The sequence below is a fragment of the Theropithecus gelada genome, chromosome 6, assembly GCF_003255815.1.
Source record: "Theropithecus gelada isolate Dixy chromosome 6, Tgel_1.0, whole genome shotgun sequence".
In the NCBI taxonomy this organism is placed as follows: domain Eukaryota; kingdom Metazoa; phylum Chordata; class Mammalia; order Primates; family Cercopithecidae; genus Theropithecus; species Theropithecus gelada.
Window position 1 is genome coordinate 136,253,191 of NC_037673.1, and position 21,890 is coordinate 136,275,080.

The window sequence follows — 21,890 nt, forward strand, 5'->3', positions numbered from 1 at the left end:
GGGGCCCCAGGCATCCAAGCTGCCCACCCATGGCCCATTGGAGATGGCTGCCTGCGCTCAGGTGCCCAGCAAAGCAACAGGCAATAGGCAGTCAGCCTGCACATGCCCTGGGCCTGCCTCTCCCTGCAGCCCCGCTCCTGGCAGCCCAGCCTCCTATAATTGCCTTCTAAAAATATCCTTCCCCCACCCCCACCTCTTGATTTCAAAATATTTAGTTTTCAGGGTATTTAAAATGAGAGCTGGCGACTCTTCCAGGCCCAGATAACAAAGCTAAACATTTATGCTTCGACTGCATTTCTCTGAATCGGCTGAGATCTAGGGCTTGATATGGCAGCAGCAGGAGGGAGGGGAGTTGAGTGCGAGATGGATCACATGCAGGCCCCAAGGGCCGGGGGGCCACTGGCCTGCCCTGCCAAACCCCTCTAGGACCCTTCCCTCTGTCGGGGCCCACCTACCGCTGTTGACGTAAAGCCGGCCCCGGACGGTGTCCTTCCCCAGGATGTTCTCTGCCTCGCAGACATACTCCCCAGCGTCCTCCACCTTCACCTTGTTGAACTGTAGTCGTGAGTTCTTTCTGGTTAGGGAGGGGATAAGAGGGAGAGAGGCATGAGCCAGGGCCGGCTGTGGCTCCCCAGCGGTCACCCAGCGGTCGTCTCTCTCCACAGAGCCACAGTGGCCCTGCAGCTTAGATGGGAAGGAGATTCCCTCCGCCCAGCGATTTCTGGAGTCCAGGTGGGGCATGGAGTCCCTGCAGCTGCAGGGAGCCCTGGGCCCTTAGGACAACACAGGGCAGGACTAGTGGCTGCTCACAGGTCCTAAATCTATGATCCCTCACATCGGCTTTTCTAGGGCCGGACCACTGTTGTAACATTCTTCTGGGGGAGTAAAGCCAGGCCCTATAGGAAGTCACATGGCCACCTCCCTCATTCCCAGCTGCCTCCGCCTCTCCTGGGAAGTGGCAACCTGTCATTCTGGGTATGCAAGACATGTTCCCAGATACCTGGGAGGGCGGCTGTCCTGACAGATTCCCATGGCGATGGTGCCCAGACTCCTCGTCCAAACCTGGGGCTCTCCCTTGTTCTCAAAATCAGCCCTGCCACTAAGGGGCACTCTGTGGCTTCTCCAAGGGGTTTTTGTTTCATTCATTCATTCGTTCAACAAATGTTTACTGAGCACTTTCTGTGTGCCAGGGGCTTGTACACCTTGGGGAACAAAAAGATCCTGGACTTGATCCTCAGGGCCAACCTGGGTGTTCTCTTCTTACAGAAGGGAAAACTGAGTCCTAGAGGGACTTCCTGACTTGCCCGAGGGCACTTGGCAAGGCAAAGGCGGAGGTATGCCAGGAGCTGCAGTTCATGAGGACATGGGCTATCTCTGGGAACCCAAAGTTGGGGCTAGCCCTGAAGCTTTGAACCTAGTCCCTGCATGCTGAGAACTGTTTGGCCAGGCCTGGGCGGATCCCCCCAGTGCTGTGACTCCAGGGCACCTGGCCCTGGTCCCCCTCTTCTTTCTGAAGCCCCAGCCAAACCTCTCCTTCCTTCTCAGAGTTTCCCTGCAGCTACCCCAGGGTGCTTAGGCTCTGCAAGGGTCTGTTCACAGCCCTCACCCCTTCCTCTGCCTCCAAGGGCCAGCACGAGCTCTGGATAAAGCCTGGGACCCCAGCCTGGCCCCCAGGAGGAAGCAAGAAGTAACATGGTAATTTCTGTAGATGGTATGATTGCCTCCTCTTTTTAGTGCTGAATTAAAAAGCCAGGTTTCCAGCCTATGTGTAGTGGGTTGGAGAGGTGGGGGAACACGAGGGAGGGCAGTAGAGCCATCATTGCCCTGAGCCTAGGATATGTAAAACTGAGCTATGGAGCTGATGGGGTAAGGAGGCCAAGGGGAGGCAAGCAGAGAGGCTGGGCCAGGGTCAAGGAGATGCAAACTGGCTCACAGTCCCTACCTGGGCTGTTTCCACCTCTGATGGGGAGCTTCTTCCCAGGCATCCTTACCCCCAGATCCTCCAAACAAGGGTGCTACAAGGTTGTCTTTTCTATAGACCCTATTGCTGTGGTGATGTCCTTGCTGATGCTGTGGTGACAGCTGCTTAACTATTCCATATTCTTCCTGCCTCAAGCTGGTCTCTGTCTCCTTGGCCTGGTGCCGGGCCACAACCCTCTTCTGTCAATTATAGTTTGTTCCCTTCATTAAAGAGAGCCCTGGAGGCCCCTCTGACTAAGACAGCATCTCTTTCCCTGATCCAGCCAAATTAGATGCCACAGACTCCAGCTTCCCCCAGGGTATGGCTTCTCTCACTTCCCTGTGCACCCACCAGATTAGCAGGGAAGGGGGATCGCCTGAGGGTACGGGGGTGGGGGTGTTGATGCACAGGGGACTCTCCTTGTCGCCCACCCTGGAATTCAGAGGCACTTGCCTTCTACAGCATCATATGCAGCAGGACACTAAGGAAGGATTCCCCACTTGCAGGCATGTGAGACCTGGAGAAGGGCGGTAAAGGGCTCTGGGAGTGCCCCTTCCCTCTGAGGAACAAGAAAGAGGCAGGGGACAAAGATAATGACCCTGAGGCTTGCTACAGGTGTCCTAGGTTAGCAGCTGTCTCATGGTTTCATGGAAGCCGGTCCCAGAGATGCACATGGGGCTCTGGGTCCAGGCTGAGGGGCAGGGCTCTGAGAGTTTCTCAGCCCCTGCAGGAACTGGAGTCACCACCTTCTCCTTCCTCACTCCCAGCTCCAGGTGGAAGCCTGAGGATTCAGGACTCTCCTGTCTCCCTGGCAGGCCAGGTGCTGTGTTCTGCTCCTGGTGCCCCATCACGCGCTGACCCAGGTTTGCCCTGAGATGGTGACCACGCCCCCCCCCGACCTCCCCAGCTGGTTCTCTGCTGGCAGGGACGGGATCTGGGCAGCTGTGTCCTCCACAGTGCCTACCCCCACCCCCTGCCTGCTCAAGGGGCCTGTTCCAGCCTGCCCCTCATAAACAAGGGAACATGTGATTCTGCAGGGAAGGCCCTGTGCCCAGGGCTTGGGGGGGCAGTTTGCTCCTGGCACAGGAAGGCTTGGGTGAGATGTTTCAGGGCAGTGGGCACAGAGACAGCACCCGCTGAGGAGGGGTCTCTACAGGTCAACAGAGATGCCCAGACAGAGTGCGGCCTGGGCAGGGAGAGTGCCAGGAGGCAGGGGAGTCAGCTGTTGTCTGGGCAGACAGGACAGAGAACATTTTGCCAGAAAGCAGACTCCTGCCGCTGCCCCTGGCCCCTCTACTAGGTGGGGTGTGTAGTGTTGGATGGGTGGTGTGTGCAGGTGGCCGTTCTCTCTAAGTCACTCTGAGGGCACCTTGGTTGCAGGGAGTCAGAAGTTCTCTATCATGGCCCACTCCTCCACCACTCACAAGTCACTGCTGAGAGCCCAGGGGCAGGACAGGGAGAACAGGGAGGTTTCCTGATGCAGCAAATGGGGCAGGGCCCTGACAGGTAGGGGGCAGGGGGCACACTTTAGACTCTTATGGGTCCATAATACCCAAGAGGAGAAGACCAGGCTCTGTTTCTGGATTCTTCAGAGGAAACAGAGGCTTAACCAGGACAGTAACTGGTTCAGAAGGTTAGAACCATCCAAAGGGTCTCCTGCCCAGTCCCAGTGGGACTCTACACCCAGGAGAGGAGGGCTAGTCCTGCAAGATTCGCATCAGTTTAGTCCTCAGTGTAGAGCTCTCTGCCAGGCCCAGTAGGGGAGAAGCCGGTGTCTGGGTATAGGGATCCAGGCTTTGAGGCTCTCTCATGCTGGAAGGAGAGACAGATCCCTCCACAAAGCAATGAAGCCATGTCTAAGGCACCATGGGAGGAGACAATGAGAGCTGCCTAGAGGGCTTAGGAAGGTGTCCCAGAGAGATGACAGTTAAGCTGGGCCTTGGAGAGCCTTGCCAGGGACAAGCAAGGGGAGGAGAGCTGCCAGCATAGGGAACAGCCTGGGCTCAAGTCCAGTGCCATGAAAGGAAAGACCAGCGGCCGAGAGTGTAGCAGTGTCAGGAAACTGCAGGGCAGTGACTTGTAGGCCAGGAAGAGGAGTCGGAAGAGCCCCAAGGCTGTACCTGGCACGCAGTAGGCTCTCAAGCTCTGTCTTGAATGGATGATTGAATAGATGTTCCTGTTAGAAAGATCATTGCCCGTCAGGCACTCACAGGGGTCAGTGACTCTGTGGACTTCTAGAATTACAAACAAACTGAGTACATAAGTCACATTTTTTTTTTCCTGAAGAAAAGGACGAGGCTTCTGCCAGATTCTATAGTAGAAGCTAGACTAGAGATTCATGAAGGTAAGGACCATGTCTGTTTTGTTCACTGACATATTCTGAGCCTCTAGCAGAGTGCCTGGCACATAGTTGATACTCAATACAGATATGTTAGATTCAGAAATGAATTCTCAGAGGGCCTGTGGTCCAGAAAAGGTGGGGAGTGGCCAAGAGTGGGACAGAGGAGGGAGACCAGATGGGAAATGTGCAGGCAGGGAAAGAGGCACGACTCCCTGGGCAGATGACAAGAGGCCAGGGGTTGAGGAGCTGGGAGTCTGGTTGAGCCACAAGTGAGAGGGGAACACGGGAGGGACAGAAAGGACTACAGCAGGTGGGGGAGAGGCCAGATTGGGCATTCAGAATCAGAAATATCTGTGAGGCATCTCAGACATGGTATCTAGTGTCTCTCTGGCAGCATGGGTCTGGAGCTCAGGTGAAAAAGCCATCATGTCTGGAGATGGAGACTTGGGGTCTCAGATTCTTAAAGCAACAGGAGAAGGTGAAATCACCCACAGTTGGAAAGGGAAGAAAGAAAATAGTGATGCCCGGCCAGGCGCGGTGGCTCAAGCCTGTAATCCCAGCACTTTGGGAGGCCGAGACGGGGGGATCACGAGGTCAGGAGATCGAGACCATCCTGGCTACTAAAAATACAAAAAACTAGCCGGGCGAGGTGGCGGGCGCCTGTAGTCCCAGCTACTCAGGAGGCTGAGGCAGGAGAATGGTGTAAACCCGGGAGGCGGAGCTTGCAGTGAGCTGAGATCTGGCCACTGCACTCCAGCCTGGGCAACAGAGCAAGACTCTGTCTTAAAAAAAAAAAAAAGAAAAGAAAAGAGTGAGGCCCAAAGTTCAGGAAAGTTCCAGCATTGATGGCAACTAAGAGACAGTGTCCAGACTCACAGCAGGACCAGGAGGAGCATCACAGGGCCTGGGGAGCAGGTGTTCCCATGCTGAGGCCATTGAGAGGCCTGGAGGCCTGAGCCAGGGAGTGCAGAGATAACTGGGGTTTCTCCAGGGCCACAGCCATCGAGAGGTTGGGATGTAAGTGAAAGGCAGATTCCAGCAGGGCAAAGGGTGAGTGGAGGATGAGAGTGTGCAGTCAGTGGGCATGAGGCTAGCTCCCTCAGTGACTTCATATGGTGGTGGAGGGCGGAAGTGAGATGGGGCAACTGCTGGAGGGCCAGGGGAGCAGCAGCGTGGAGGGACAGCATTTGAGAAAAAAAGTCACGGGTAGGGAGAGAAAGTTGAAGTTACCAGAGAAAGGAGTGAGTTTGTGGTACCAGGGCTCTGCGGGGGTGTGTGTGTGTGTGTGTGTGTGTGTGTGGAGTGTGGGAATGTGCGGGAGGGAGGGTGAGTATGAGTGTGTGGCACCAGGTAGGGTGGGATGATGATAGGCAGGTTGTAGACATGTTTGGGAGTCATGAGGAGGGAATGGGGGCTCTCTTGACTTTTGTCACTGCAGTGAAGTAGGGGAGAAGCCATCTTCTAGAAAGAAAGGATAGGAAGGAGACAGGACCCAACTGCCCCAGCTCCAAGAAGCCTGCCCATTCTCTTCAGCTTGGAGCCAGCCTTGGAAGTGCAGTGAGAAGGGGCAGGGTGGTCTCAGAGGGTGGGCTGGGTGGGCAGCCAGAGCTTCTTGACAATGCTGTAGACTAGGGACACATAGAACCCCCCACTCACCACTGGCCATGGTGAGTTCCTTAGGAAGCGGCATTCTTTTAGCCACAAACCTTTGATCTAAGCCAAACCCTTCCTTAATTACATTCTGTTTTCTGCCAGGATCATTTTCTAGAATGATCAGTTCTACTTCTGCTCCCCATTCTTGGAAGGAGAATCAGAGAATTGGAAGTAACTCTCAGTCCCCTGACTCCTTCATCCTCTTTTATAGGTTCCAGAGTCTGAGGGCCAGAGGCAGGGCGTGGACATCCAGCCCCACACGGCAAACCCAAGCAGCCGGCCCAGCCCAGGCCCTCTACCACTTTTTGTTGTAGGCAGGCTGGTGTGCTCTAAAACCATCTTAATTTGCATTTTGTGTGTGTGGTGGGGTGGTGAGGAGGAAAATGACAGCCAGGAAGGGAGTGGTTGTAAGCTGCCTGGGAGAGAGGGCAGAAAAGGTTTGGGAGCTCCTGAGTCAGAGAGGGAAGGCCACTAGGTCCCCAGAGCCAACAGAGCAGACATCAAGTAGAACGCCTGTTTAGCTGGCAGGCACGGGTTTTCCCCCTTGCTTCTCCTTGAGAGGCAGGAGAGAGGTGGTGGGCTGCCTTGGACTACCGGCTTCTCTGGTGCCAGAAGCCCCCTGCCTGACCCACCCAAGATGAAAGACAGGCCATCTTCCATAGCCTGGAGACTCAGGGAACTTCTCTGATTCACTTCCCCGGAGCACGGATTCAAGATCAAACACAATTCTCATGTTTTAGAGGGAAACCCTCTGAGGAACAGAGTTCTCCAGCACCAATCAAAGTGCTGGCCCTTTCCCCTACCTAGCTCTCTGACAAGTGACAGCTTGCAAGCTGAGAAACCAGCCCATCATGTGTGACCTCCCAGAGGCATTCTGGAGTCAGGGTCTTTCACCAAAGATTACCAATGATGGGGCTTTCAGACGCTGCAGCAGGTCTTTCAAGAAGTTTTAGGGGTGAGCAGGGTCTTCCACTGATCAAGCTGACTGTGACAGTCAAATTGCCTTCAACTATCCAGAGAAGTTAAAGGCTTAATTCTTGTCTGTGGTCTGCAAGACCCTGGGCCACCACGACCAGAGGGTCCCTGAGCTGCAGGAAGAAGGCTGGGAGTGGCAAGGAAGGGGAGTAAAGAGAGGGGCTGGGACTGGTTCCATGGGCGAATCTGGGGGCACAGCCCTGGCCTCTGTCCAGTTCAGGCCCCTCCTTCTCGAGACGAGGGAAGGCAGCCGGTTGGACGGAGGACAGGCTGGATATTGCTTACCTGCCGTTGCCATATTTGATGCGAATGTCTCGGCTGCGGTTGAGCTCCTTGCCGTCCTTGAACCAACGGTAGGAAGGTTGGGGATTACCGGCTGCTGCCTCACACTTCAGCGATTGCTTCTCACCCACCTGTCCCGTCTGGCTCTTCATCTTCTTCAACTTGGGCCGGGTGGCTGTGGGGTACAAGGCAGGTAGGTGAGCATGGTGGTGGCAGGAGCCGTGCCAAGCATGAGTAGTGGACAGTAAGGGCCACTGTTTTGGTGCTGGAACTGGGGAAGGGAGGGGTGATCCTGAGAGCCACCCCTCCTGGTGTCATTCCCTAGTTCAATTCAATAAGCATTTACAGTGAGTCTGTCATGACATCAATGTAGTTATAACTAATGGAGAGTTTCCTTCATGCCTTGAATGGTGTGAAGCTTGACATTAGCTTATGAAACCTTCACAATAACCCCATGAGTTCACAGCAATGGTTAAACCCACTTACAGATGGGGAAACGGAGGCTCAGAATGGTGAAGTCACTTCCCTAAGGGCAGATGATGGAACTGGGATTCAAACCCAGATCTCCTTGACATTGGTGCTCAAGATCTAAAATCATGGGTAACAAGCCATGGGGCTGTACTGGTGGGCTCAGGCCCAATCACGGATGCAAAGCTGCAAATGCCAGGCTGAGAGGCTGTCCCCATTTTTCTTAAATGCCATTCTATCTCCACATGCCCCAGTCTCCCATGCTTCACTTCCTTGCTCCTCTCCCCACCACCAAAAAAACAAAACAAAACACACACACACACACACACACACACACACACACACACACACCACAAAAGAGAAAGTACGCTGTTCTTAGGAAGGTGAGGCCAAGCCAGTGCTCGTGCTGAGGTGTGTAACAATTTCCAGTGGGATAGTCCCTTAAAGGATACACAAAGCCTTCATGCAGGTTCTCGTTTGGTCCCTGAGCTCTGTAAGGCAGTGTCATACTGACATTGATGGTGCAGATGAGACTCAGAGAGGTGAAGAAACTTGCCTGAAGCCACATAGCCAGGCAGCCACAGAGTTGGGACCAAAGCTCAGGTATCAAGATTTGCCACGTGTTAGGTTGGTAGCAGGATGGTGTCTGATTTTGTGGTCTCATCTCTCTCTGTGAGATGGTTAAAAGCCTTCCAGTAGCAGAAGGGAGGGTCTGTTGGAGCCAGGGAGTTGTCTGGGAACTGACTGGCTCTGTCTCAGCCATTGGTCCTTTCCCTGGCAGCTCAGAGTGCTGACAATGGGCCAGAGCTGGCTCTGGAGAAAGGCAGGCAAGAGGGCCTGGCTAGAACAGGGTCCCCTCATTGAACTTCACCCTGAGCTGCTGCATATATGCAGGGAGTAGATGAGAGGGGCGCAGGGCACAGAGGAAGCACAGAAAGGAAGCCTTTAAAAATGTATGACGTAGGCTTATGCAATGATTCTCATAAAATAATTTTGTTCATTTTAGAAAATTAAAAAATACAGAAGGTTGAAAAAAGAAGAAAACAAAACCATCCCGTGTCTCCATACTCATAAATAACACCTCCCCCCATTTTTAAACAAAATGAAATCAATGCCATTTGTGGACAATAATAACAATAATAGCTAACCTTTGTTAACTGCTCTCTCTGTGCCAGGCTCTATGTATTCTTTCCTTTAATGAAACACTGTAACCCTTTCGCCTGGGTGTTAAATAGTAATAATAGCATTTCCCAAAGTGAATTCTATAAGCAGGAGTATCTGGAGAGATGAAAACAGATATTACTTGAGAAGAGGGTTCCATGGGAAAATGGGTTTGGAGAGCATGTGGGTTAAGCATAGTTAAAGAAGTATCTATCACCGTCAGTATTGTTCTCTAAGTGAGGGCCTTGAAACCATTTTTCTTGGAACTCTTAGCAGCATTTCAAGGAAATAAAAGTTATGTGGAATAAATTCTATAACTTATATGTATATTTATTTGTGTGTGTGTGTATATATATATAGACAATGATTCCATTGAATATATATATATATATAGATACACACACACATATATTTTGACAGACATTAACATGATTCAAAATTCAAGAAGTGAAAAGGGGTATATGGCTTAAAAAACAAGTCTCTCTCTAACTTCTGGCCACAACCACACAGTTGTCTTTCTAGGAGATAATCATTCTTATCGGTTCCTTTGACCTCCTTTCAGAAATCTTTTATGCATACACAAATCCCGCCCATATTCACACACTCAGTTTTTCTTACAGCATCATTTTTCATGGTTACGTAATGTTCCTGTATGGGTGTATCATAACTCATGTAACTGATTCCTGGTGGAACATTTAGCATGTCCCCCTCCACCTTCCCATTACAAACAACCCCAAAAGAACACCCTTGCAGCTTTATCTTTGCACACACCCCATGTATACTGCTGTATGGGGGAGGATGGCTCTAGACTCAGGCTGTCCGGCTTTCAATCCAGACTTTGCTACTTGTTAGATTTATGTCCTCAAGAATTAACTTCATTCGTTTGCGCCTCAACTTCCTCAGCTGTAAAATACAGGAGATAAATAATAGCTCTTACCTCTTGGGATGATGACTGTGAGGATTATATGAGACAATGCATGTAGAGCCTGGCACATAGAGAGCATTTAACAAAGGTTAGCTATTATTATTATTATTCACAATTATTTCCTAAGGCGATCTTCCTAAAAGTGGAATTGCTGCGTCAGAGGGTACGCAATCTTCCTCAGCTTTGTACACTGCCAAATTGCCCTTTGGAAAGGTTGCACCAATTTGTGCTCCCCCCACTGAATGACAGTGCCTGTTTTTTCCACACCCTCACCAACACGAGGTATTATCATGTCTTTAATCTTTGCCAATTAGCTAGGCAAAAGATAACGTCTGTTTGTTGTTTTAATTTGCATTTATTTGATTACTGATGAGGCTGAACATTTTTCATAAGTGTATTGGCCCATTGTATTTCTTCTTTTTGAATTGCCTGTTCATGCATGCAGTCTGTTTTTCTATTGAGTACTCATCCTAGTGACTTGTAAGAGCTTTTTATAAATATTAAGGCTATTAACCTTTTGCTACAAAGTTTTTTCCCCTCAGTTACCTGCTTTTTTATATTGCTGGATTTTCTTCTTCTTTTTCGTTTCTTTTCTTTCTTTTCTTTTTTTTTTTTGTGGCACCCAGAGATTCTATGTGCATCAATCTATCAATCTGTTGGACTTTTTGGAACTTCATTATTCTAAGTGTGACTGAAATCCTGCCTTATCTTCCTTCCCTTACCCACTTCCCTCCCTCCTGCATCTGTTCTGGAGTCCCCAGTCATTGCTTACGTTAGGTCTTAACCCTGGAGGCTAATCGGAATCACATGAGAAGCTTTACAAGTCAGGTACCTGGGACATATCCTAGGCATTCTGAAGCAGAAGCTGTGAGTGTGGGTTCGGGTTGTGGGTTCTAAAGGGCTCTTCAGGTGTGTTCCTTTACTTTTGGAAATGTAACATACATTCAGGAAAGTGCACATAAGTGTATAGCTCAATGACTGGTTACAGACTGAACACATATGCACAACTGACTTTGCACTAAGATTGGGTTGACACCTGGTGATGATCTAACCTCTTGGTTAAGTGGTGACCTTCAACTAGTCCCTTCCCCTTTCTTGTGAACTGGGGACACAACACAGAGAGCTCTTCTCAGGTGCTAAACTGTCCCCTTACCACACTTGGAGTGTGTTGACTTTTCTTGCAACTTAGAGACAAGGGAACCACCTGTCCCCACCACCATGAACCACTTTCCCCCCAACAAGACGGGGCGGTGGGGGAGGGAGGATGGTGGTGGCAGCTGGTGGGAGGAAGCAGGGGTTACTCTACCACCTTGGTTCCTGACATGAGTTCCAGTGCTGTATTATGCACTTAGCCTGTGGCCACTGCTTAGTGGTGATGGCGAGGGGCTAGGGGGATGTGTTACAGAGAGACTGTTCCCAGAAACAGTAGGCAAGGCCCTAATTCAGAGGGCCTGAGGAACTGAGAACTCCAAAGTAATCGCCGGCCACCGATGGAAAACACAGGACTGCATTTCAGATCACAGGGAGCCCACTCCATCTAGTGAGAACCTTGTGTGACTCAGTAGCAATTTCTGGATAGTCCACTCACTTCAGAACAACTTTATCTAGTTCACCTGTTCCTTATTCATCTATTCAGTTCATTCCAAATGAATTCATTCATTCATTCATTCATTCATTCATTCATTCAACCATACCAAGAGATAAGCATCCTACTGTTAGGGAGCCTGAATTTTAGCGAGGGGGACAATAAGCAAAACATCAACAGGAAATACGAGACAGTAAAAAAAAAAAAAGCAGCTGGATAAAGGCCCTAAGGTGGGAATGAGCTTGATGAGTTCATGGGGCCAAAAGAGGCCTATGTGGCTGGAAGATAGTAGAAGATGGGCAGGGTGTGAGGGGAGCTTGGAGAGGTAGGCAGGGCCGAGGTTGACATGGGGCTGTGCAAGCCAGGATGAGAAGTCCAGATTTGTTTTGTATATTAAAAAAAAAACAAAAAACCAACTTTTTATGTGCCTACTAGAAATTTTAAAATTACATATGTGGATTGCATTATATTTCTATTGGACAGCCCTGGTTTAAAGGATGACAACATAAAAATAACCATACATTTGAATCATGCTATGTTCTTTACAAAGAGTTTTCTTTTATAGCTCTTAACGGTTCCTCAGAATCATCTGTGATGCTAAAAGCCATGCCTCCTGCTCTAGCAGCTGCGAGTCCTGGTCTTTGCTCACAGAAATCCTAGTTTGCAGTGATTTGAAAGTTGAAAGCCAGGGTCGGGCAAACCTTGTAGGAAAGTTCCTTGGGGTCAGGGGGCAGTGGCAGCAGCTCAAGTGGCAGGAAAGAGAAGAATATACACCAGATGGCCTTGGAACAATGTCCTCCGCACCCACACTCCTGGGCCTAGAGCCCTGCCGGGTTTTCTGTGGCAAAGATTGAGGTGACCTCCCCAAGATGGCCCTGGATTGGTTTTGTAGGTGTGCTGGGAAGGCATTAGAGGCTTATAAGTTAGAGGATGACCTGACCTTACTTTCTGCATTTTAAGCTCTTTCTTATCCTAAGCCACCATCCTTTCTCTATGCATCCTCTAGCCATCAGTTCTAGTACCAGCCCCTGGGGTCATGTGGGATAAGGCTGAGGGGTTGTTCACATAGCAGACATTTGTGCATCCAGAGACAGCTCTCATGGGACCTCAGACATGACTGGGCTAGATCAGCCCCTCACCTAGACACCCTCTCTGAGCTAGGTCTGGTATTACCTGTGTCTCTTTTACAGCCCAGGGCCCAGAATACAATGCTAGTGCATGGGTATAGAGACCATCACACCATGTCTCAAGAATATCTTGGGGCCAGAGCTGAACCAAGCAGAGGAACAGGCTTCCTGGGATGCATGGGATCTGTCAGGGAAAGAACTGAAGCAATGCAGTGGGCAGGTATTTATCCCGCATTCAGTCGACACTCTGATCCCTACTGCTGCTCCTTCTCCACAGATGGAGGAGTAGGCAGCAAGCCGATGGGCTACTTGGGCCCTTGAGTATTGAGCACCTCTCCTTTCCCCTGTTTAAATGCCTGCTATGAGCCAAGTTCTGTGTTTGGCCCCAGACAGAAATGATCCAGCTGTATATGGAGTAACCACCCCCTACTCCCCAAAGAGTTTAACTAGTCCCCTTCTGTTGTTGTTTTGTTACATAAGAAATTTTTGTTGTGAAAAAATTATACAAGTAAGGAAAAAGAAAAACACATTTAAATCAATTCAATTACCAACAGAGAGAAAGCCACTGTAGGCATTTTCAAATGTCTCCCAAAAGACTTTTCTCTCCAAAATGCTTTATATCCCATTTTCTCAGTCAGTATACATTTGAAACATTTTTTCCAAGTCTAGAATCATTTCAATAGCTGCATAATATTTCATTGTTCAGATGAGCATATCAGGTTGTCTCCAATGTTCTGCTAATAATAACGATATTGCAATGAATTTCTCCATAAATTCAGCTTTGTGGCTGAAGGGAGGAGCAGCAGTCCTGGGGGTTCATGCATATTTTCTCATGCAGAAAGGGGACCCTCAAAGGTCCAGCACACAGGAGAGTGGACAGATGAGAGGTATCCAGCAAAAGCAAGAGGAAGTTCTGTGTGCATAAGAAGGGGGAGAAAGTTCCCACCACTCTGCACACATGGCCATTACTGACACCCTGATCCCCACAGCAGCTCCCTCCCTAGCGATGAAAGGGGCAGGTGGCAAGCTGATGGCCTAGGCAGCTCTTTGGGTACTGGGCAGCTCTTCCCTCCCCTAAGGTTTCTTCCTCAGACCAAGCCCCCTCTGCTGAGCTCCCATACTCCCTGGGTTTTGGGGGAAGCCCAGAGGCTACTTCATCCAGTCCTCTTCCCCTTGGGACAAGGGTTCACTGGAGTTGAGGTGTGGGGATGTGGGGAGAGCTCCCTTGGCAGCTTTATAAGAACAAGAAGAAGCTCTCTCAAGGATGGCCCAGGCCTCCACATAAAGATTTTCCTCCAGGATGGGCTCCATAAAACCTTAGGACACCTCCCCATGGTTGCCATGAGTTGGGCCACAGGGTATCCGGTGGCTTCTGCTTCCTATCTCCTGGTGCCAAGCCAGGGTATCTGGCCTGTATCTGTTTGACAGGCCATCCCCAGAAAGCACCTCATTAAAGATAGTGACAACAGCAACAACAACCAGGATTGCTCCCTTCCCACATCCCAGCCCCGAGGCCAGGAGGTGCCGCTGCTGCCAGCAGCTTAACCTCATTCCTCTCGGCAGTGGGCGGTGGGTGCGGAGCCTACCGAGATCTGAGAGCAAGACAGACGCTCAGGACATGGCTGGGCAACCCAGCCAGGGAGGACCTGGCTCTGCCTCCCTCCTGGCATCCAGCGGGCAGGGGCAGCAGGCTCTTAAAAGAGTTAATGATCCTCACCTCATGACTAAGGCTGAGCAGTTCCCTTTGCAGGGCAACACCTGGAGACAATGTGGCCAGCCTGCCTGGCATCAAAGTTTCCCACTGTCCTGCTGCTGGCCAGCTGCGGGTCAGCCCCCTTCCCACCCCTCTCCCACCCACAAAGTGACTGCAACCTATTGGAGGTTAATTACAGACTCCAAGTTCAAATGAGAAAGAAAAAAAAAAAAAAACCCACTAAACTAAAAACACAGCTGGTTTAAGTGGGCACAGACGGCCCAGGCAGCCAGGCATCCTACCCATGGCTTGCAGAAGAGCCATTTCACACTCACAGGACAGGCTCCCAAAGGGAGTGTATGCCCAGCTGGGCTGCTTGGCTTTTCCTCAGCCACCTAGGCCCAGCCCAATGCCTGGGCTAGGTTTGCCCTCTTTTTACATCTATCCAACAAATACCCACATGCAACAGTCCCTATGATGTACGAGGCACTTACTAGTTACCATGGATTTGGTGCCAAACGAGATATGGCCCTGGCCTCGGGTTGGTCTCTGCCTCCTGTTTAGGGCTCCCACAAAGGCTGATCCTCAAAGAGGACCACCTTCCCTGCACCAGTGAAAACCAGCCTAGACCTGATGGGCTTTCAACTCAGCAGTCCAGGTACCTGGCACCTCAGCTGCAAGGTAGAGAAGAGGGGCCAGGCCAGCTGGGATGAGAACTAAAGAGGGGAGGCAGACGCTGCACCGGGAGGGCAGGTAAAGAAGAAGGGGAAGGGAGGAGGAGGAGACAAAACTTGGCAACACCAAGACCAACAGAAATGATTCCTGCCTTAAAGCTTCACCTGCCCATCCAGAAGCACCCATCCACTGACACCCAACCTGCAGTGTGAGGGCAGGTATGCACAGGCCCAGGCCTGACCACCAGGGACAACACTACTCCCACCTACAGGCCCCTCTGCCAGGAGCCAAGCGTCCTGAGAGAAACACTGGCCTCCTCAGGGCTCTGCAAGGCCAGGGAGAGAGGCCTTGACCCCAGAGTCATGCAGGTCCACGCCACAGTGCTCCACCCAGCGCAGGACTGGGATACAGGCACATGAATAGCTGAGAGCGGAGATGAGGGGGTTGTCATCTATGTCTGGGAGAGATGGCACAGGTTCACAGAGCAGGGCAGCAGTTGCTCGGGTAGGCATAGGGATACTCAACACAGACGCCTCAGTCTCCCTGGGTTCTTAGCAGTGCTTGCGGCACAGGCCACAGACACCTAGAGCTGGCACGGATGAGGCACAGAGGAAGCAGAGCAGAACAGGGGAAAGAGAGGCAGCTGAGGACACAGCAATCCCGGTCTTTGTCCCAGTCTCCCAATTTCTCAGCTGTCTGCCCTTAGGTAAGTAGTTTAGCCTCTCTGGGCCTCAGTTGACTCATTTATAAACCAAGCTCTGTCTATTTTAGAGGAATGGAGCAAGAGAAAGCTCTCTATGGAGGGATGGAAGGCCTCTGACCATTATCATCTTTTCAGCTGCTGAGGGCGGAGGTCGGGGACAAAGCAGAGATGACAGTTCTGGAAAACTGTTACCATTTACCCAAACTCTGTTTAATCTCTCTACTGGGGAAAGCTGGGCTCTGGGCCAAAGTCTTGGGCCCTGGCCCAGGAGAACCCTCTGTGGAAAGGGCCTGCTGTAGGTGGACTAGGCCGTCTTTTGCTCGGGGAATTCAGAAAGGGCCAAGAAGGGGATCCCAGAGCCCCATCCTCTCTGGGGTGGGCCTGCACTTCCTGCCTCCTTGGCCTGGCTGGAGAAAGTTGTTTCTGAAGCTCTGAGTCTTGGGGAAGTGTAGCAGGGGTTGGGGAAAGGGGGAGGCACCTTGTACATGCACAAAAGACTGGCTTCTCAAACTGGGATACATGCAAAAGCCACAGGATGATCTCAGGGGCTCTTTCTGAGGCTCTGCCAAGCTTATTAATAAGGAAAAGCAGCACCTTTGCATCAGAACAAACAGACATATGGTGGAGAAGAGTGTTAAGTTCACGTGGATTTTTAAGATAACATAAAAGTATAAGGTTTTGAAGAAATGCTGGGTTTCAGGAGAAAGGTCTTAGCAGGCCTGATGCAGAGCAGGAACAGGCTCATGTGCTCACCATGGATGCAGGGTGCCCAGGCTGCCAGAGGCCCTGTCTCCTTCTTCAAATTCAACTACAAGCAGGAAAGTCCCAGCTTAGGCACCCTGGGAGCTTGAGAAGGCTGAAATGTGGTCCTTGTGGTCCACGCTAGTGACGGCAAGGGGGCTGGAAAGAACTCACCCCAAAATGAACACCTTCCTCCCTGGGTATTTAGTCATTAGGTTAAATATAATATGCGGAAAACCAGTTTCTCCATCTTCTCTCCCAAGATTGCTCCTTCTCCTGGATTCCCTCTTTCAGTCACTTTGTTATCTGTGACAATCCTGTGTCTCCCTTGACTTTCCCCAAAGGCTGAGTCAATTTGGCTTCTACCATGCCTCTTATCCTCATAACTCTCCATCATCTGCCAGGCCCTGGCTCAGGCCATACTGCTCCCCACCCCCCCCAGTACCACGACAAGAACAGTGTACACTTGGCAGTTCCACCTCAATGTGCCTCACGGCCATCCAGAAACGTTCCTTGGCTCTGTGATGTCTGTAGAGAAAGGCCGCCCACCTTCCTTACCTGGCAGCCAGGGCCCTCAGGGGATGTTTGCTGGGTCAGTGAATGGGCCTCCTTCCCAAACTTGCCTCTCTACATTCCCCTACCATTTCCCTTCAGGAATCATATATTCCAGGCAAACCAAATCACTGGTTGCTCCCCAAACATGCCCATGCCTATTCTGCCCTGCCTCCATGCCCTCTGCTCCTGCTTCCCCTAAATGCCATCCCTCACACAGGAAGCCAAGTTGAGAGGGTCAGACATGCAGGCTGTGGGGTCAGACGGATGCCACTGTGCATTCTGGTTCTGCCCAGCACCTGTATAACTAGGCAAGTTACTTAAACTCTCTGAGGCTTCATTTCCTTGTCTGTGAAACAGGGACAATCTCATCCACTTTTAGGATTGTGGAGAGAATTAAATGAGGGTAATGTATGTCAAGAAGTTCGCACAGTGCCTGAAACAGAGATAGCTTAATAACCGGCAGCTCTTATTAATCTAAATCCCTCAAGATCTCAGATGCCACCACCTTCACTAATCCACCCAGCTAGAAGCAGTCTCTGCCTCACAGACTCCCTGAGCCTGTCACACGCTCTTCTCGCTCTTCACGGGGCTTCTCACCTTGGAGAAAATCAGGTTCTTATCTTTCTAGACTGTGAGGAGCTGGTAGGGGTGTGTGCTGCAGAATCGCCGTGTTTCCTGGTGTCTGCCACTAGGTAGGTCTTCACTGATCACAGGCCAAGAAAATGAATTAATGATGTAAAGGCTGGACTGTGACTGATGGGTGCCTCAGAGCGGCCCAGATCAAGACTGCTGCGAGCACTTACTGGAGGATGGAGTCCATTGACAGGTAATCCCAGAGCCCTTTCCCACCCAACACTCCTCCCCAACTCACCCCTCTCCCTCCCCGTCAGCCCAAACAGGCATCTGCCCTAGAATGGCAGAGCAGATGATGAAGTCGGGGCCCTGACTGAAAGACAACTCTTGATCAGCCTACCATTACCCAACCATTAAGGGGCTCCAGCCTGGGCAGGAAGCTCAACTGGGGCAGCCTCCTTCCATGAGACTGACCCTCTTCAAACAGGAGTGGCCAGTTAGGTCTTCACATACAGGGGTGAAATAACTTGAGAATGTCCTTATTCATGTGTTTGTTCAAGAATGGATTGAGCACTGAGCACATTTTGACTGCTAAGGGTCAAGTTGACGTGGCTTTGGCCCTGGGGGAGATTCTAGCTGAGCAATGTGCTCCTCACCTTGGGGACCAGGGAGCCCTGCAGAGGAAACAAAGCCTATGCTGGGCCTGCAGGATGAGCAGCAGTTGGCTAAGAGAGAACACGTTCCAGGCAAAGGGAATGGCAGGTTCACAGGAATAAGGCCGGAAGGAACCACGATGTACTCACAGAACTGAGAGGAATCCATCTGCACCGCAGGCATGAGTGGTGAGACCCAGGCTGCAGTGGCTGGTTGTGGGGAGCAGGCTGCTGCCCTCATTCTTGCCCTATAGGGCCAAGTCCTTTGCCTTGGTGTGTGGACTTCCCTCTCTGGGCCTCAGTTTCTCCATCTTTACAGTGAAGGGAGTGAACTATGAGTTCAGATCCAGACCTCACCTGACTGCACGAGAAATCACAGCTCCTTTGCCAGGTCCAAACTCCCAGGATCCTCCCAAAGTGTCTGCAGCTGGCAAGCTATCCTGGGGCAAAGCCTGTGGCCTCCTCTACTCACCCATCACCACACGCATATCCTGACGGTTCAGCTGGGGCTACTGCAGGAGCTCCTGACTGTGCCCTCCCTTTTCCCATCCTTTCACAAACTGGGGGTGACTATGATGCCTATAGAGCAGCTTGGACTAGGTCACTCTCCTGCTCAGAACCCTTAACTCTCTGCTGATTCAGGTAAGTCCAAACTCACTAGCCTGGCACTCAGAAAATCCATTGTTTGGCAGCATACCTTCTGGAGTGTGCCTTATTTCCCCAAATATCCTGTTTCCCAGCCTCCACACCTGCTTAAGTGACTTCCTCAATCTGGGCACCTAGCCCCTTTGCGAAAGTCCTTCTCATGCTCCAAAGTCTGCCTCAACCCCATCTCCTCCTCCACGAAGCCTCCCAGATTCCTCTGGTAGAGTTAGTCTCTTCTATCTGTTCTGGGCCATCTCTTGCCAGGGTCAGCCTTGCAATTGGAATTAGGTCTGTTCATGTCTATCTTGTCCTACCAGGTGAAAGGATCTCAGCCAGCACTGCAGACCCCAAGCCTCATGCCTGACACTGAGGAGCTGGGTGAACACCTATGGAACTGACAGGCCCTCTACAGGGCTCTGCTCTGGGGGCTGGGCCACCCAGCTCAATCAGTGGTTCTTAAACATGAGCATGCATCATAATAAATGGTGGGTGGGAGTGGGGCTTGGTAAAATGCACATACTGGCCCCCATCCCCATAGTTACTGATTCAGTAGGTCAGGGGTAGGTCCCAAGAAATTGTACTTCTAGCAAGTCCCCAGTTTGTGCTTTAAATCAAGTTCCCATTAAATGTTCACCTTTTGCACAAGGGGCTCCATGATTCTGATGCTAGATCTAGCCAGACTCTAGACCTCTAGCTGGGTTTCTGGCTAGGCCATTTGACCATAATAAACCACTATCTTCTCAGGAGCTCCTGCCTATTTGTGCAGCCTCTAGGCCTCAGCGCTACCCTCCTGTGTCAGTGTCCATGGTTCCTGTTCACAGCTTACTGCCACAGTCACACTGCAACTCCTTGTGAGGGCAGGAACTCAATCCACTTATCTTTGTATCCTCTAAACCCCACCCAAGAGCCCAGAAAGTAGATATCTGACCAGCTGATCTGATGGGGAGGGCCTGCTCCAAGTGGACCAACAGGGATCCCCTGCCTCTCCCTGGTTTTTGTTGAAGGGCATGCAAGAACCCAGAGCCAGGTGGACTATGCATGACTGAGGCAGGGCAGGGGGCAGACTTGAACTTAAGATCCCATCCTGGCACTAATTCGTGCTTAATCATGGGACTTTCTCTGCTCCAGTTTTCTCATCTGTAAAGTGAGGATGATAAAATAATACCTATACTTTATAGTATCAGTACTGGCACGTAGTGAGTGCTTAGTAAATGAGAGCTGCCTCCTTGTTTCCCATGAAAGTTGGTAATGGACATGTTTCTACTTCTAAGAAGTCCCTTTCTTTTCCCTGGTAAGTTCCTAGTCACCATTCAGGCTCAGCTCCAATGTCATCTCCTCTGTGAAGTCCTCCCTACACCGTCCTAGGAGAACAAATCATTCCTCTCCTCACCAGATGTTGCACATCTATCTCTGGCCTTACCCTCAGCTCTGATCATAGGTAGCTGTATAAGGATTTGTCTCTCTGAGCTTCCTGAAGGCAGGGCCTGTTGTTTATTCACGTAATAGAAGCTCAGTTAATGCTTACAGAATTGAATACACAAAGGTGAATGAACATACATGTAGTTTATGTAGTTACCATGTGGCCAGAGCCTGGAAGTCTCGATGAGGGGATGGCTAGGCTGGAGGAAGATTGGGAAAATGGGCTGCTACTTGCTTCCCATCAAGTTAAAAGGGTGTGCTACTGGCTCAGAAATGGTGGGAAAACACAATGAGAACATGGTTCCAATGGGGCCCAGGTCTTATGCTTTGGCAATGCTTTGCCAGAGGTTATTTTTTTTTTCCTAAGCCCCTCTTCCATATAGTAACAGTCCTTCAGGCCAGCCTGGTGGGCTAGAGAACAGAGGAGGGCTAGTGGAGTAAGTGGGGCTGACCAGGCATGAGTAGCAACTGGGAAACCAACCCCAAGGCCAGGGCTAGGGCCTGCCCAGGCTGGGCCAGCACCTTTTCCTCCATGTATCTTCACTTTGGAACTGCCCTAATGTCAGAGCTTCCCTGACTTGGCCCTGAAGCTCCCAGCACCAAGGGGAAGAAGGCAGCAACAGGCATCACTTTGATATTCCTGCAAAACTCTGATTCCAAGGGACTATTTCTTCCAAAAAGCTGCTGCTTCTTCCTCCAGCAACTCAAGGAGCCCACACAGGCCAGAGGGCCTAGGTCTCCACCTAGGGGAAGGAATGGTCCAGCTCACACTCTTTTAAGGGGGATTATCCCCTCTGTTTGCAACCTAAAGGCAGTAGTCCAATTTTACTTCTATCCCAGACCTACTGGCCATCTGATTCCCCCATCCCAGGTGACTCACTGCCTTACCCCAGCTGTACCGCTGTGCCAATCTGGAAAGACTAGAGCTCTCTGTCCCCTCTTCACCCCTGCCAAATGCCTGGGACCTGGGATGAAGACTGATGAGTCCTGGTCTGTAAACTGCTTTGAGCTCTCAGGATGAAAGACTGTTGGGAAGTACAAAGTCACTCTCTGCTTGTTGTTATTGTTTGTAATGAACCTCGAGGTGCCACGGAGCCAGAGTAGAGCATGAGGCATAGGCTGAGTTCCAGAGTGGCAGGAGGACAGCTCAAGGTGCCTGGCTCAGGAGGGTCAGCCAGGGGCCAAGACCAGAGGAGGAGGCTGCCAGAAGCAACACCCAGATGTGGCTCCGACACATGCACATGAGCACATCCCACCTCTGACCTGGTCCTGGACAGCCTAAAGAAGGGAGTTTGTTTTAGAAGTCAGGGCAGCATCTTTATCAGAGGCAGGAGATAGCAAAGATGGGAAAGAAACGCTTTGCAAAGATGTATTTGTGTCCAGGGAATTGAAATGAGATGTGTCCAGAGCTCTCAGCTAGTGATGCTAATCTACCTTCACACTCCAGGACACTCTGGTGAAGACCAAAGCCTGCCCCATGTCTGCCTGTGGGCAGCTTCAGACTCTCAGTTCACAGGGGACCTCCAGCAGAGGAGACTTTTTTTTATGAAACCCTGACCAACTGGGGCACACAGAAAAGGTTGGTAACTTAGAATCCCCTTCCAAAGTCATTCTTTTTTTTTTTTTTTTTTGAGACACAGTCTTGCTCTGTTGCCCAGGCCGGAGTGCAGTGGCGCGATCTTGGCTCACTGCAAGCTCCGCCTCCCGGGTTCACGCCATTCTCCTGCCTCAGCCTCCCAAGTAGCTGGGACTACAG

General features: G+C 50.9%; 1 protein-coding gene across 5 annotated transcripts in view; it reads right to left on the reverse strand.

The window, feature by feature from the left end:
• Positions 1-21,890, reverse strand: part of NRG2 (neuregulin 2) — a 198,389-nt gene that overhangs the window by 33,850 nt on the left and 142,649 nt on the right. For all 5 annotated transcript variants that reach the window (XM_025388795.1, XM_025388794.1, XM_025388792.1 and 2 more), the window contains exons 2-3: positions 7,215-7,386; positions 456-574 (exon numbers count right to left, since the gene is read on the reverse strand). In XM_025388795.1, coding sequence (XP_025244580.1) covers positions 456-574; positions 7,215-7,386 — 291 coding nt within the window. The remainder of the gene's footprint in view (positions 1-455; positions 575-7,214; positions 7,387-21,890) is intronic.